The sequence below is a fragment of the Corapipo altera genome, unplaced genomic scaffold (assembly GCF_003945725.1).
Source record: "Corapipo altera isolate COAL_440 unplaced genomic scaffold, ASM394572v1 56, whole genome shotgun sequence".
In the NCBI taxonomy this organism is placed as follows: domain Eukaryota; kingdom Metazoa; phylum Chordata; class Aves; order Passeriformes; family Pipridae; genus Corapipo; species Corapipo altera.
Window position 1 is genome coordinate 3,243,957 of NW_020884896.1, and position 14,383 is coordinate 3,258,339.

The window sequence follows — 14,383 nt, forward strand, 5'->3', positions numbered from 1 at the left end:
ATGAGATCAGATCATCTTCTCAGATACAGCATGTGTTCAGGATTGCAAATCCATATGCAACTATCTTTATCTCTGACCTTTAAAAGTAACTTTTCAGCACAACTGCAACTACTGGCAGGAGCAGCAGAAGCAGAAAAAACAAAACTAAGTGTTGGCAAGTTCAGCATTTTACCTGCTGGGGACCTGGATCTGCTTTCAGATAGTGCAGAATTTTAGAATTCCAGCATCTGCTCTAGGCTTACATTGCATCCACAGCTGTGATAAGGAGGGATAATCTTGTTCTAGACATAATATGAAATCTGAATCTCTTCTCTGCCAAGCAGTTGGTACGGTTCCAGAATCCCGCCACAACACTCATTTCTATTTTTTGTTATTCAGCAGACTCTGAGGCCAACCTGCCTTCTGTAAAGTTGTACTGTGGTCTCTTTGCATTTTGGTGTCAGAGCCTTACAATGCACCAACAGAAGATTTTTTTTAATTTTGTACCCGTGAAGCTTGTTCAGTAGAGCAATTAGTCTCAAACCCATCCCTATTTAAGCAAGAGCCAACTCAGCTGTTTCCATTTAGTCTGTGCTCTCACTGTACAGCGATCGCAGAGGGCACCCTGTGCCCTTTATGCCTTTGACTCATGTGCCTTCCCTGTGTCCTAGGAGAACTGGACTTGGCTTCCCTCCCAGAGGAAGAGAGAGGTACAATTCTGCCAGCCTGGCTCCAGTACAAAGCAATGACTTTCAGGTCAGCCCAAAGCTCTGTAGTTGCCCTGCACCCCAAGAACAGGCCCCTGGTGCAGGTTTGCAATGCACTGGCACCATCTCAGGTCTGCAGATCCCTTTTTAGTATCTATCATTAGAGTGTCTCAGCCCAGCCCTGACCTTTCCCCCAGCAGTCTTTATACCTATCCTGCTGCTTGAGCTGGGAGCAGGTTACCCCTGCTGCCTCTGGAGCCACTGGCAACAGGTGTCTGTCAGGCCCCAGGACAGGGCACTGCTGTGGACTGCAGTTCCTCCTGGGGAGGCAGCTCACCCCAAAGACTCCCAGTAGCATCCAACAATCATGTGGAAAGTAGCAATGGGCAAGGGGCAGTACAATTTGCAGTATCAGGTGGCATATCCATGGCTCATTTGGTCACAAAATTACTCTGGGTGCATCTGCTCATCAAGCAGAGACCATTCCTGAGCTGTGTAACTGCAGCTTAAACCAGCTGAAATTTAATCTGCAACAGCATCCAGCTGTGACAGATTTGTCAAAGGTGCCCGAGGAACCCCAATCCTCCACTGTGCTGACAGCTCATGTTGACAAGTGGTTGCTTTGTTTCCATAGATGGAAATTTGTAGGACTTCTGGGACTGAAAAATCAGGCTGTGCAGATCAGAGTGACCCTGCAGTCACTGCCTGAAGCACCCCATTACAACTGAGTCACTTGCAGATTTGATCCCAAAAGTGGTTCTTCACATGCTCTTGCTTTTCAGCATGTGCTGCTTTCTCCAGCCAGGTGAGACCCTGACAAGGTGACCAGTGTTTGAGGGGCAGGGTGGCCAATGCACTTGGCTGTCACTGGTATCTCACTTTTGTTTTGGTATCAGTGTTGAACATAAAGGCAGGTTTTGTGTGTGTGCATGGGTGTGCTGGTTTATCCAGTACTGATTAGATGTTTGGTTTTTTTCATGCCAGCAGATTTTAAAAGACAAAATTCACTATATGCACTACTCCAGACAGCACCAAGTTCACCTGTTAATAGTACTAGAATTTAACTTCATTGTACAGTCTCCCCATCCTTCTGCATCCTTATCTACTGGACAGGGAAGCTTTTTTACTGTATTTTGATGGTAATCTTGTTCAGTTCCCCCATAACTAAATTAGTAAAAAAAAGACACAACTTTCAAAAAAGGTTTGTTAGAGAAAAAAAAAATCTTTTGAAGCCATCTAATTAAATCTCAAAAATGAAATAAGGAAAAAATTTGCTTTGGGAGCACAGGAAATGTTACAATACAAAAGTACCCCACTCACTTTTGGAGTCTGCTTACCATGTGCCATATAATTGTGGTGCATATTTGATTTATCCTAATTACACTTCAGTGTATTTTATTTGCTTTCTGACTGTTGCAGAACTGCCACATGCTGATCGGTTCAGCTCGCTTGTGCCTTTTGTGCCTTTCCTGGGGTGTGCAATGACAAGCCTTGTTCTTCTAAAACCAGACTAGAACCAATCCAAACCAAAAAAAACCCACCATCCAGGCTGCACATCATGGCTGATGCAGAGATACTCAGTTTCTCTTGGCCATGTCCATGTTCGGTGGTTTCCCAGATGATGATTATGCAGCTGCCAAAAGGGAGAAATTCAGTCTTATGCACTGCTTTTTAAAATGCTTTGGAATATCAAGATGCAACTAATTACCCTGTAAAGAGGCTCCTTGACAGTCTAACAGGCTTTTGAAGGTGTCTAGCTTATTATACAGACCAATTTTTTTTTTATTGCTTTCTTTAAGCTCTTCATATGTGGATGCCATAAATCGTTGTATTCCTCAATGAGACACTCTATGGTAGGTTTAGGTGATTTAATTAATGTGGTAACAAGGAGAAATAGGGTAACTATGAAAGACACCTTCTGCTGGTCAACTGCAGGTTTGCAAGCAGTTACTTACGTAACATATGAATGCCAGCTGCAATAAATAAGGACTTTGGCCACCATTTTGACAGTGAGAAGACAGTAATATTAGTCAATAAATGCATCATGCACAGTTTTGGGAGGCATCAGCAGTATTGTTTCCCATTGTAACAACACTCTGTAATTACATTATCTGCAACTGCAGTTTTCCATGCTGAGCTTTATCCCCATCTTGGTAGCTGGTTAAGAAGACTGAGGCACAGAGAGCTCAGTGCTACAAGCCACATAGCCTTGACCTTTGCAGAGGATGTACTCAAGATTCATGCTTGGCCAAGAAAGGCCCTGTGCTGCTCAGAAAGAAACAAGATGATCCGACATCTGGGGCAACTTCGTTCATCTTTTGCTGGAATCATCTCTGAAATGTCTCCACAGATGCCACTAGCAAAGCTGGTTTATGTTTTTCTTGGTCCTAATCTGTAGATTAGGACAAAATATTTCTGTGGGCTGCTAATGACTCTATTCTTAAGTGTTATATAAAGGGATTTCAACACAGAGTGTATGTGATTTAGCTCAGCAAGAACTGAAATGCTGAGGAATGTTACAGACTGTGATCACCTACTCCAACTCTATCCAAAAAAGCTTATGGCCTGAAGGCTCAGGAAATACACATATATTTTCTGTCATTTGACATATAACTAGCTACAGGTAAATGTTGTAATTGTGTATTTTAAAAAATAGAATTAATGGATGCAATGAGGCTCACCACTTTTGAGCCCCTTTAGAAAGTAAAACAGAAAAATTGTTTATAAAGGATCTAGAGCTGAACAAGGAAATGGAAGCACCTATACTTTTGAAATCACTTGTGAATTTACTCCTTAGGTTAGTTTGCATTTTCATTTATCTTTGAAATGAGATGAGCAAAGAAGCCTAATTACCAGTAAGGTGGTTTGCAATGTAAATCCATAGCACAATTCTGTGTCTGCAGTAGGAGATGGGGTTTGTTGATGGAGGAAGGTCAGTTGCATTCCACAGTGTATAATTTATGCTAAGCGGAAAGCACTTTCATTTTTGTAGTACCTTGAAATTTAAAAACATGCTGGGGTTGAGAACCCTGCTGTTAAAAGATGCCATTTGCTTTTTCAAAAGAAACCACAGACAGAACACAGAAAAATTGTTTCGCATTTAAAAGGTACAAAAAAATGATAAAAACTGAAACCTTTATTCAGTGAAATATTCTTATATGTTAGCAACAATTTTCTTTGCTCCTCTCAGCATTCAAAAGAATTGCTATTGTCTTGGTTATGAGAAATCCCATTAGCCCTTCATAGCTTGGTACTGAGGGAATTGGGTCCAAATCTCAGATTCTGTATGTCAAAATGGCATTTTTTTCTACTGAAACAGAGTAACACAAGAGACATGCAGCAAACTATGACTAGTAATAAACTCTGAATTACCCATGGGATCTTAACCTATAACTATGCCAGAGAGGTCATGGGGTACTTTATTCCATCAAGTCAGTCAGACAGTTCTGAACCAGCCACCATTTTGCTGCAGAAAAAACCCCCCACTCTTCATTTTCATCACACTAAAAGTTTTTCTAATTCTATGTTGTTTTCATATTCTATTTTCCGTGCATGAGAAGTATCTAGAAAATTGGTAGGGGGAAGCACTTTTAGAGGTAGCAAGTAAGGGTATTAGCTTCTTGTAATGATTCATGGCAGAGAAATGACAATTACTGACAAAACTGTCCTTAGACATATAGTAAATACTCAGAGCAGTGTGATCCTTTGTCAGCTCCCATTATCTGCAGCCCAGTGTTACTGAGCTGTAGTAAGAGCAGAGGAGCAACTGAAAAACACAAACCACCCAAACCATCAAGCTGTGTGTGCTCTATCACAGAGCGGTCTAAAGCAAGAAGTTGCCTTTTTTTTCTTTTTAACTTTTTTAATAAGCATAGTACTTCCTATGGAGGGCCAGTGCTTAGGCAATTGCTTTTCCGTGGCTTAGTCACCCAGCACTAAATGAGGTGCCTGCACGATATGTTTTGACAGGTGCTGCTGAGCTGTTTAGTTGAGGCAGTTTCAAGTCATGTCTGCTGTTTGCTTTTAGTGGTTCTGGAATGGAATTTTTCTACTGAAAGACTCAGTACAGTGCACCAGAAATAACTGCTTTATGCTTACAATATTCAGAGGAGCAAAAGCAATTAAATATCCAGAACATGTGAATAACTAACTGGCAAGAATGGACAAAGTGGTCACAGATCTTCAAATCTTCTTGAGACAGAGGGGCCATGGCCTAATGGAGAGAGTTCATCCCTGTTTGCAGAACACATTTTTCACTCACAGCAATATTCTCTCTGTGCACATGTCAATGTCACAGTTGCCCTTCTGGAAAGTCAACTGTATTACTCAAGCTCTTGAGTAAGGTTTGAAATGAATTAATAAAGCCTACCCTGGACTTCCATGTATTAGTAAAGCAGAAAGAATGCTGGGCAAATTTTGGCACAAATACTTTTAAGTTTTACAGGAAAGAACCACCATGCAAGCAAAAAAAAAAAAAATAATAGTGAAAAGCAAAGTAGGGCTTCATCTAAATAAAAGATTTTAAGGCAGGACTAGAGAGGAAAAGCAAGTCCTGTGTATTAACATAATCACAGCTCAGAAAATTTGTGCCTTTGTCAATATAATGGAAGTCTAAGAGAAACCAAATTACAAACAGTATAGTCAGAAATGCCAGATAACATTTCATATTCCTTGTCCTGAAAATAATGGGACAAAAAATTGGCTATTAGTGAAAAATACACTTCCTACAGACAGTATTATCTTTCTCAAGGTAAGAGGAGGGATCAGTGTATTGCCCAAATAAATGCTGCCCATCAGCCAACCTAAAGAAATGTAGTAGCTCCCAAACCCAGCTCTGTGTTACTGGCAGTTGTCTGTGTTGCAATTCTTTTGCTTTTTAAATGTTTGAGAAACACATTCCCCTACATCCTTTATTGATCACTAGAGAGGAGAAAAAAAACAAAATCAAACCAAAAGTCAGTGTCAGCTTTAAGTCTTATAGTAATTCTTCCTTCATCACCAAGATATTTCTTTAGGCTATAAACTTAAAATTAATTATAAGCCCTTATATATGCATTAAAACAAGACACACTTTTCATTAAAAAGTTTTGCTACAGGCTTTTGTTCAACTGACAAAATACACTAGGGAGTGTAAAAAATATTTATTCAACCTAATTCAACATAACTATAATTTTCAATACTTAAAAACAAGATTTACAGAGTAATGACCTTCTACTGCTCATGTGAAATCATCTTACAGTCCATACAGTATTTTTATAATTGTATTTTTACAATAGCTTTAACTTCCAGAGGAGACAATGAGCTTTCCCATGGAACAAGTTTCAAACCCGCTAATTTGCATCATTCAATTCTTCAAACTTTTAAAAAACAGTAATAAATTGTTTGGAAATATATACAGTGAAGACCACGGAAAAGCTGTTTTCTTGAAACGAGGAATTCTGTAAGAAATACATATAATATTGTTTCAAGACTATCTTACAGAAAGCAGCAACTTTCAGAGGCCGCTACTCAATTTAAGAGTTTTATATAAAAGTGAGCCCACTAAGACAAATATAATCAGCAGACTTACAAGATTATAGTAATTCTTCCATTACTGCAAGAAACTCAACTGTATTTGATATTGATTGAATGTATAATTCTCAATACCTGTATAGTTTTTGAATACTAATTGGCCTTTATATACACTTTTGTACAATTCTAAAATATTACATCTTGGTAATTAAGATAAACATACTATAGAAAAGGTACCTTATTTTGAATTTCTCTTAACATACATTATTGCAGTCAAATATGAAGTCAATTCTGCATTTACTTCATTTCTGGTGAAAAGAAATATTTATTTATGAATAATTCCACTAGAAGATTTTTTTAAACCCTTCTCCATGCATTTGACATACTAATATGAACAAGGAAAAGAAAAACCTGGAGAAAAACAAAGAAACTCTTGTTAAGAAAGAATATGAAGTACTAAATCTAGATTAGGTCTGGTATGAATATTAAATGGCTGTATTATGTTTGTCAAAATTTAACTTCACAAAACAATTTCTGTTGAAATTAAGTTTATAAACACATCAAATAACTGAAGTGCTAATGTCTCTCTCAGCTGACTACCTTAGACATATTGGAACAGTAAAGCTTACTGGATAAAAAAACTTCATTACACATTCAAGATTTATCCTTTAGTCCTTTACAAAATGGAGTCAAGTTACCTTAAGAGCATCTATGCTGCCAGCATGATGCTCAGATGACACTCTACGTGTAGTGTCACACCCTTCCAGCCAGCCCTTCCTCTAGGGCAGGAGAGCCCAGTCCTGAACAGAGCTGAGTCACACACTCAGGTCTGGAAATTCAGAAGGATGCCCTACTCTGTCAGTTAAAGCGTAGCTTTAGTGTTCAGTGTTTTTTCCCCACATTTCTACTGCTCTTGGTACTTGTATGGATATTTACACAATCAAAAGGACATGGAAACTAAACAAGTGTTCTAATATTTAACTACAAACTAAGCAACTGCAATTTACTTCCCCCATTATTTTACTGTGGAGGAAAAAAAATGCTATCCAGCACCAGTTACAAACCAGTAAAGCCATGAGAAAATGACACCAGGCACTGCAGAAGATACAACAGGACACTGAAAATTATCAGTAATAAAACAGTCACCTGAAAGGCATGCTAATTTTAACACCTAGTACTTAGGTGGTTCAAGCTGACATACAAGTCCTGTAGAGGGAGATCTATCTTCTGCTTTCTCTGTCATTTGAGTATTTCGCACTCCCGGTTTGATACCAGCAAAACCCAAGGAAATGTTTACTGACTGATGTCCTACAATTACTTCTCCTTGGCAATGACTCACACTTCCTTTCTAAAACAATTTCCCTTCATTGTGTGAAATGCTGGACTGGATGACAGCGTGGGTATGACAACACCTATGGAAAAGGCATTTGGATAAAGCCTACATTAACAACATTTAAAATGTTCTGTAGTTAATGCTTTTTTTTTTTTCCATTCAGTACATTGGCTCAAAGAAAATAATTCAGAAGCCTGTTGTCCTACAGAAATACTCAAAAATAATGAAAGCCAAGTCACATTCTTAGGTTCAGTGGTTGCTGAAAGGATTTACCCTGCCACAAGACAGTGCTTTATTGTATTTAAAGAAAAAAAAAAAAGAAGAGCAGCAACTTATCACAATTTTCCACTACTGTGCAATAACAAAGGAACCAATACAACATGGAAACCTGTTAGGTGAGACTGTATGACATCTGGAGGTCACAGCCTTACGCTCCTTCTTGCTCAGGATAATTTAAAATTTTGCGGTGAGCTTGGCGCAAATATTGCTGCTGCTTGAAGTAAACCTTAAAAGCTCCTTTTATAGCAACAAAAGCAATTCCACCCTGAAATAAAAAGATATTTTGAAAACCTGCACAGTTCAGTGACATACCATTGCAAATGTTCTTCTTAAAAATTTCCAGTCAAAGAAGATTTGTTTTCAAACATATGGCATTTTCTTTTGAAGATTACCTAATTAGGACAATTCCAAACAAATACCTCAAACTTTTCTGTCACAATGCACTATTACAGAGGTTAATATTACTTAAAGGGATTACACACTGACTCTATAAGAGCTTTTATTTGCTTGGAAGTCTGACAAATATTCTTAAAAAAAAACCAAAATCAAAATACATCTTATTTCAAGAACAAAGAAAATGCAGATATGTATCTGCTTACCTTCCTTCTCTGTATATATACTATACGTGGCACAAGGAATAATAAACTATTCCATAACCAGACTGTGAAAAACACCACTTGCCAAAAGTGAAGTGAAATAAAACCTATTTTTGTATTTCCCTCTGGAAAGCTTTATAATATGTTTATCTCAAGCCTTCAAAATGAGACACCAAGAAGCCTTTAGTCTGCGTGAATGTTTGTAACATCACTGTTTCTTCCATATGGAAGAGAGGGGCATAAATACATAGGAATTGTAAACAGGGGCTGAAGTGACAGTCAGATGACCTGGGACACCATATTACCAAACTCCCCTTGCAAGGCTGCAACCAGAGAGATTATTCACAAAGGAAGAGATCATCTCCTCTCTTTGTCACTCCCCTTCCACTCAACTTCTATGCAGAGTTAGTTTTTCTCTCCTTATTAAAATAAGAAATGAAGAATTTCTCTCAAAATTAGTAAACAAAAGTTTATATGAAAAAGTTTATAATATAAACCTTAGTCTTCCCTTGCAGAGATTGTTCTTAGAAGATGCTGGCTAAGGTTACTGCTAAAGTTTGGCTAGTACAGTACCAGATACAAGTTTCAGCCTTGTCTTGAACTGACATTAGTTTCAGTCATATGGACAAAGTCTTTCACCCACATGGTTACCAAGACAGGCAACCTTAAAAAACCCCTTCCCTTAATCAAATGCCACTCTTAAAATTCTAGGTCAATTCATGTTCCTTTTTACATTTCCTCCTTCCCCCACAACACTTCATATTCCCAAATTATAATAATTTATGAAACAAACAATACTGAATCTTACCAAGATTGTCCTTTGTAAATTTGAGTTAACACTGCTGAACATCAGCTTGCCAACTATTGTGGCAATAGTAGGGAAAACTAGAGCTCCACAGAGAATACGTGTAGCAGAGACATGATCTGCCAAAGGGTTCGCCTCTGCTGGAATTCGAGGAACAGGACATCCAATGCCTAAAGGGATAAAAGTGGGGAAAGAAAGATTACACAGCCACTGCCTCAAAATAAACACAGCACAGTAATGCCCACCCTCCACTCCATTACAAATCTATGGCCCAATCCCTCTTCTCAGTGAATATTCTGTTTCCATTGAATGACTGTATTAATTTTTACTTTCAAGTAAGACATGATTTTTAGCAGCTTGTTTTGTTACTAAGGCCTTAACTGAAACCATGCTCCTGCTCCTCTTGGCCCACCTTTCTCCCTAGGTACTATACAAACACAATCTAAATAGAAAGAACATGAAAGAGAAGGATGGTGTTAATCACCTCTGCTTAAGAATGGCAAACACTACTTGCCTATCCCCATCTCCTAAAGGCAGAAATTCGATCTTGGTATTTTCCTTCAAATTTATCACATTACCTGGAAATATGCTGTTCAAAATTTGTAGCTTATTGGAGTATTTGCGCCACAGTCTGAGCACGTAGTCCTCCCAGCGGATCATCTTGCCCAATATTAGCATGACTGGGATAGTGGGAAGGCCAATCAGAAGAAATAAAGGATCAGCTCTCTCCATCACATCAAGACCTTCTTTGTGACCCACAACCTGGAAAATACACATATGGTTGGCAAACATAACAGAGGCCACAACTGAACAAAATATAACTTAAAGACTCGAGTTTGTTCGGAGCTTCCTTTTTAAGAAAAAAGGAATATGGTTTTACCTAATTTACTCTGTTTTCTCTTGGTTGCTTATGAAGTGTAATGCAGGTGAGGTACCAGCTCTAGCTTGCAAATCATTAATCTTAGAGAGAGCTGTAACACAATTCCTTCCCATCCCAAGAGAAGTTTCACGTGTTTCTGTGTAGGTAAAACCCCTAAATGTCTGAAGCATTAATATAGCAGGCTTTCCAAAATGCATTGAAGCATTTACAGTTTTACAAAAATTAATTCTACACTCAGAAATTGATTAGATACTACTGTTCAAAGGATAAATTGATAGCAAGTATCTCACGATGTTGTAATAAAAATTTCATGTTATTTAGGAATCCCTTGTGCAATAGAGATCACAGTATTAAACTGTTGCTTCTCTAGACAGTGCAGGAAGATGTACATTATTTTCAACTGTAGTGGAAATAGCATATCTTCATGTGTACTTTATTTTCAAATGTGATTAATGCTATGATTTTAAAAGACAATCCTTACTGCTGTGTCTGAACCTTTCCACTGGCACACAAAAATATTAATCAGTCTTTGCAGTTTATAAAATGTATGGATTAAAACTGTAACAAAACAGTGCCTTATGTTTCCTAAAAAGTACATAGTTTTAATTTTGAATAAATCTAATGGGGCTGAGGACATAAAAAACATGCAAGTGGTAGATATCCTCTAGAGTTGTCTCAATTTAAGAATTGGTAACAAAGTCCTTGAAGTCCTTCTGTGAAGAACAGGCTCTTTCATGACTCTCTCCATAAGAATCCAGGAAGACTAGAAACATTAAAATAATTATTATGTTTGTCAGGCAGCAAATTTCCTGATGCACTTTCACTGACTTTTCGTTTTTCCACAAATACCACAAGCTATCAAGTCTTCACTTGCACAAAACTAAGAATTAGGTGATAAGAACACACAACAATAGCAAAAATTTTAAAAAAAAGAAAACAGCAAAACTGATACTTCTGGAGTAGGTAGGGCATAGGGAAGAAACCAGGGTAATGTACCCCAGTACTTTCAAACTGTATTTTTTTAGACACACTTTGAAAACCATTCCATTTTATGCTTCTAGAACAGGAAGTTATGTTATCTACCACAGCCTCTAAAAATAGGCATAACCAATACTGTTGCTGCCAAAAGATTATCCCTGAAAAAAATATTCAGCATCTGTCTTCCAGCTTCTTCCATATCTTCCACCCAAACCATGAAGTCTGACACTATCCTTTTTCTCCTTAGACTCCTTGTCCATCTAAAAAAGCCTCAGTATCTTGTCTCTTCTGCTTTAGATTACTATATTTCTCTGCTTTCAGTAACCCTATATGATTTGTTACTGACTTAGCTACTACTGGAGTCACAATGTCAATTCTGTATTTAATTTTCTTAACCTTTAAAAATAGCTTTTGTGCTTCTCCCCAGCCATTCAGCTGAAGGAGTCTGAAATGCATCAGGAGACAAGCTGTATTAAATCCAGCAAAGTTGGGGTGGCAAAAGGGGTGGAAGAGTTTCCCTCTATTACCACCTTAATAAATTGTCTTGCCAAGGGCGTCACCCATACAATCAAAACATTAAATCAAGTAAACAGCTAATTCTTCATATCTGGATTTGACCAGCTGCCTAAACTAATGTTTAGACAGATCCTCATTTCAAAAGCAAAACAACTACAGAAAGAAGCATTTATCTTTCCACTTTGTTATGTAATTCTAGGGCAGCTAAAAAAGGTCATATATTTTCCTACAGAAAAGGTCTCAATGAGCAAGGAGAAGAGGACTAGTGCATTTCAAAAGTCTGGTTATAGTATTACAGATGGTTGTAATGTTCCTGTAGGAGCCACAAGAGCAAAATATCCAATGAGAAAATTCCTAAGTGTACCCTTCTGTAATACAGAGGCTCATCCACTGGAATGGAGGTGGTATTCAAAGTCATTAAACATCTCTTATGCACCTGCTTGACCCTGGCCACACTGGTACCAGGGGGACTGCAACAACTCATTTGGGCTCCACTTCATTTCTGCTACAAGATCACACACAAACTGAACCCAAACAGCGCACGATCTTGAGATGGAGCCATCTGCAGAACTGCAGGGCAGGTACCACACAGTTCAGGAACAACTAGTGCCAGATGACTTAGGTGGAGAAGGACCAGGTTGTACATTTAAAATGAGAACTGTGTAGAGGAATATTTGCTGGCGTACAACTGAATTGGCATCAGAAATATTTTTATGCTTTCAGGCAAGACAGGTTAAGGACTTGATATAGGAATCAACAACTACAACAGTAACAAAGATCCTTCTAGTTGTACAATCTATGAAAACTCTTGTCTTGTGGCTGAACTAGGACAGCTGTGAACAAGCCTTTCTGTAGTTAATAGTCTACTACCTATCAACATTATTTTTATATTTAAATAGCAAGTTCACAAGAACAGAAGGAAAGTATTTTTTCCCCTTTCAACTAATCATACAGTCTGAAGTAATTAAAAGAGCATACTATTAATTTGCAGTGTTTTGCATTTCTTGTTTATGAATGAACTGCATCATTCAGAGGACGCATTTTCCTTTGTATAATTTTAAAAAAAAAAATCACATTACGCAAAAAAAAAAAAATTTCACCATGTTTCAACCCTTTGAATGTTACCGGCAAAGTTTTTCTCCAGCTAAGAGAAAAAGATGAATCTCTTGTCCTTTCTGAAGATTTGCCCATTAGTAATATCTAGGCAGTAATGGTACTTTTTCTATGAGAACAGACTTGGGTTCACCAGCCTGCCATACAACAGGCAGCCAGCTAGAGCAGCAGTGAATTTTGTTGGTTGCAGACTGAACCATGTTTGAACAGGCAGACTTGGCTTTATACCAAGCCAAGTCTGTGTGACCAGTTAAAAGTGAAAAGCTTTCTATGCGCCCATCTGGAATTCACTTGTTAACTACAATGAAAGCAGCTGAAATATGCTTTAAGCCAAGGAAAAAAGGAATCCTAATAGACTTTTTCTTTAGAAGACCTGCTTTCAAAGCTGGTAAGGAGAGGGAATACGTGTGTACCTGCATCACTGTCACAGCTCCGTACGTAACAGCTGTCCAGTATATAGAGCCCACCATTATTCCAGCTGCAGCAAAGGGACATGCCTTTGAGATCAGTCGATCTGCAAGATCCAAAACGTAAACAACTGGACCTATGATAAAGGAAAAGTAAGGTTTCAAGATAGATATAGATACACATAAAAGCATCCTGAAGAAAGGTCTCGATGTCTATCACTGATAAGAAAGAAAAAACTGGGCAAAATACATGTCTGACATACCACATGTGCTGTTTAAATGAGGATATATATAATTAAAAAGCTATTAAGCCTAACTTGTAACTAAATACTATTTAATGTACTGCAACATCTTTCCAAGAGATTGATACAGTGGTTAGAGCACTAATTTACCCACTATAGTTGACAAGCTTCCTTTGTGTTGAATCAGAATAGTTCTGTTGTGGAAAGCACTTTAGGCTTAGTGGCTTTTTTATTTGTTAGACACTTAGGTTTCAAAAGGAAAAAATACCAATAAGTAGTAATGTACTTCATGTACTTATCTTTGACAGCTTCACCTGAAAATTCTGTCATTAAACTATCCTGCTATACAGTAAGTAGCAGCACAGTCAGGAAGAAAGACTCTACTGGTAGAGACTGCATTCAGTATTTTTAGAGGACCACCTCTCAACCTGAATAGGAGTATTTTTTTCTCCAGTGTTTATTTAGTGCCTTTGACAACAATGCATGAATAGTTTCATTGTTCTGTCTATGGACAACTGCACTTTCCAGACTTAGAGAGAGCAAGACATTACCCTGACCACCTCTGGTGAGGCAAACAAGGGCAATGCTTGCATGTTTTCTTTGAGGGACTGCAACAGCACCAGTCAAGCAAAAGCCAGAACACTGAGATGTATGTATGGAAGTGAAAAACATCATCACCATGATCACATTCCACATTACTTTTGTATTTGTCAACAAATTCTACATACAGACTGTCCTCCCCCAGCTCAAATGCAGAACAGTTCCTGTTAGCTTCCTCCTACTTTTTCCTACCAAATTCAGTTATGCTCAAAAGTTATGCTCAAAACCAGCCTACAGGCATTCTTCAACTTACTAATCCTCTGTGTCTCTCATCGAGGTTTACCCACTCTAGCCTGTAATTTTTTCACTAATCTCTTTTTTTTTGGAGGGTGGGGGAAAAATGATCTCTTGACCAGTGGCATGAAATGACTTTCTGAAGTCTGGATAGACTAGATGTACAGAACTTCTGCTAGATGAACTGCCAGGCTGGTCCCAAG

The 14,383-nt window shown here is 38.1% G+C and overlaps 1 protein-coding gene across 2 annotated transcripts in view; it reads right to left on the minus strand.

Annotated features, from left to right (window-relative positions):
- Window positions 1–5,808: 5,808 nt before the first annotated feature.
- MARCH5 (membrane associated ring-CH-type finger 5) overlaps window positions 5,809–14,383 on the minus strand; it is a 28,606-nt gene continuing 20,031 nt past the window's right edge. The window contains exons 3-6 of one of the 2 annotated variants that reach the window (XM_027648318.1): window positions 13,111–13,241; window positions 9,789–9,972; window positions 9,214–9,380; window positions 5,809–8,074 (exon numbers count right to left, since the gene is read on the minus strand). In XM_027648318.1, the coding sequence (XP_027504119.1) occupies window positions 7,958–8,074; window positions 9,214–9,380; window positions 9,789–9,972; window positions 13,111–13,241 (599 nt within the window). In that variant the 3' untranslated portion in view covers window positions 5,809–7,957. The remainder of the gene's footprint in view (window positions 8,075–9,213; window positions 9,381–9,788; window positions 9,973–13,110; window positions 13,242–14,383) is intronic. The other variant, XM_027648319.1, reaches the window with a different exon arrangement.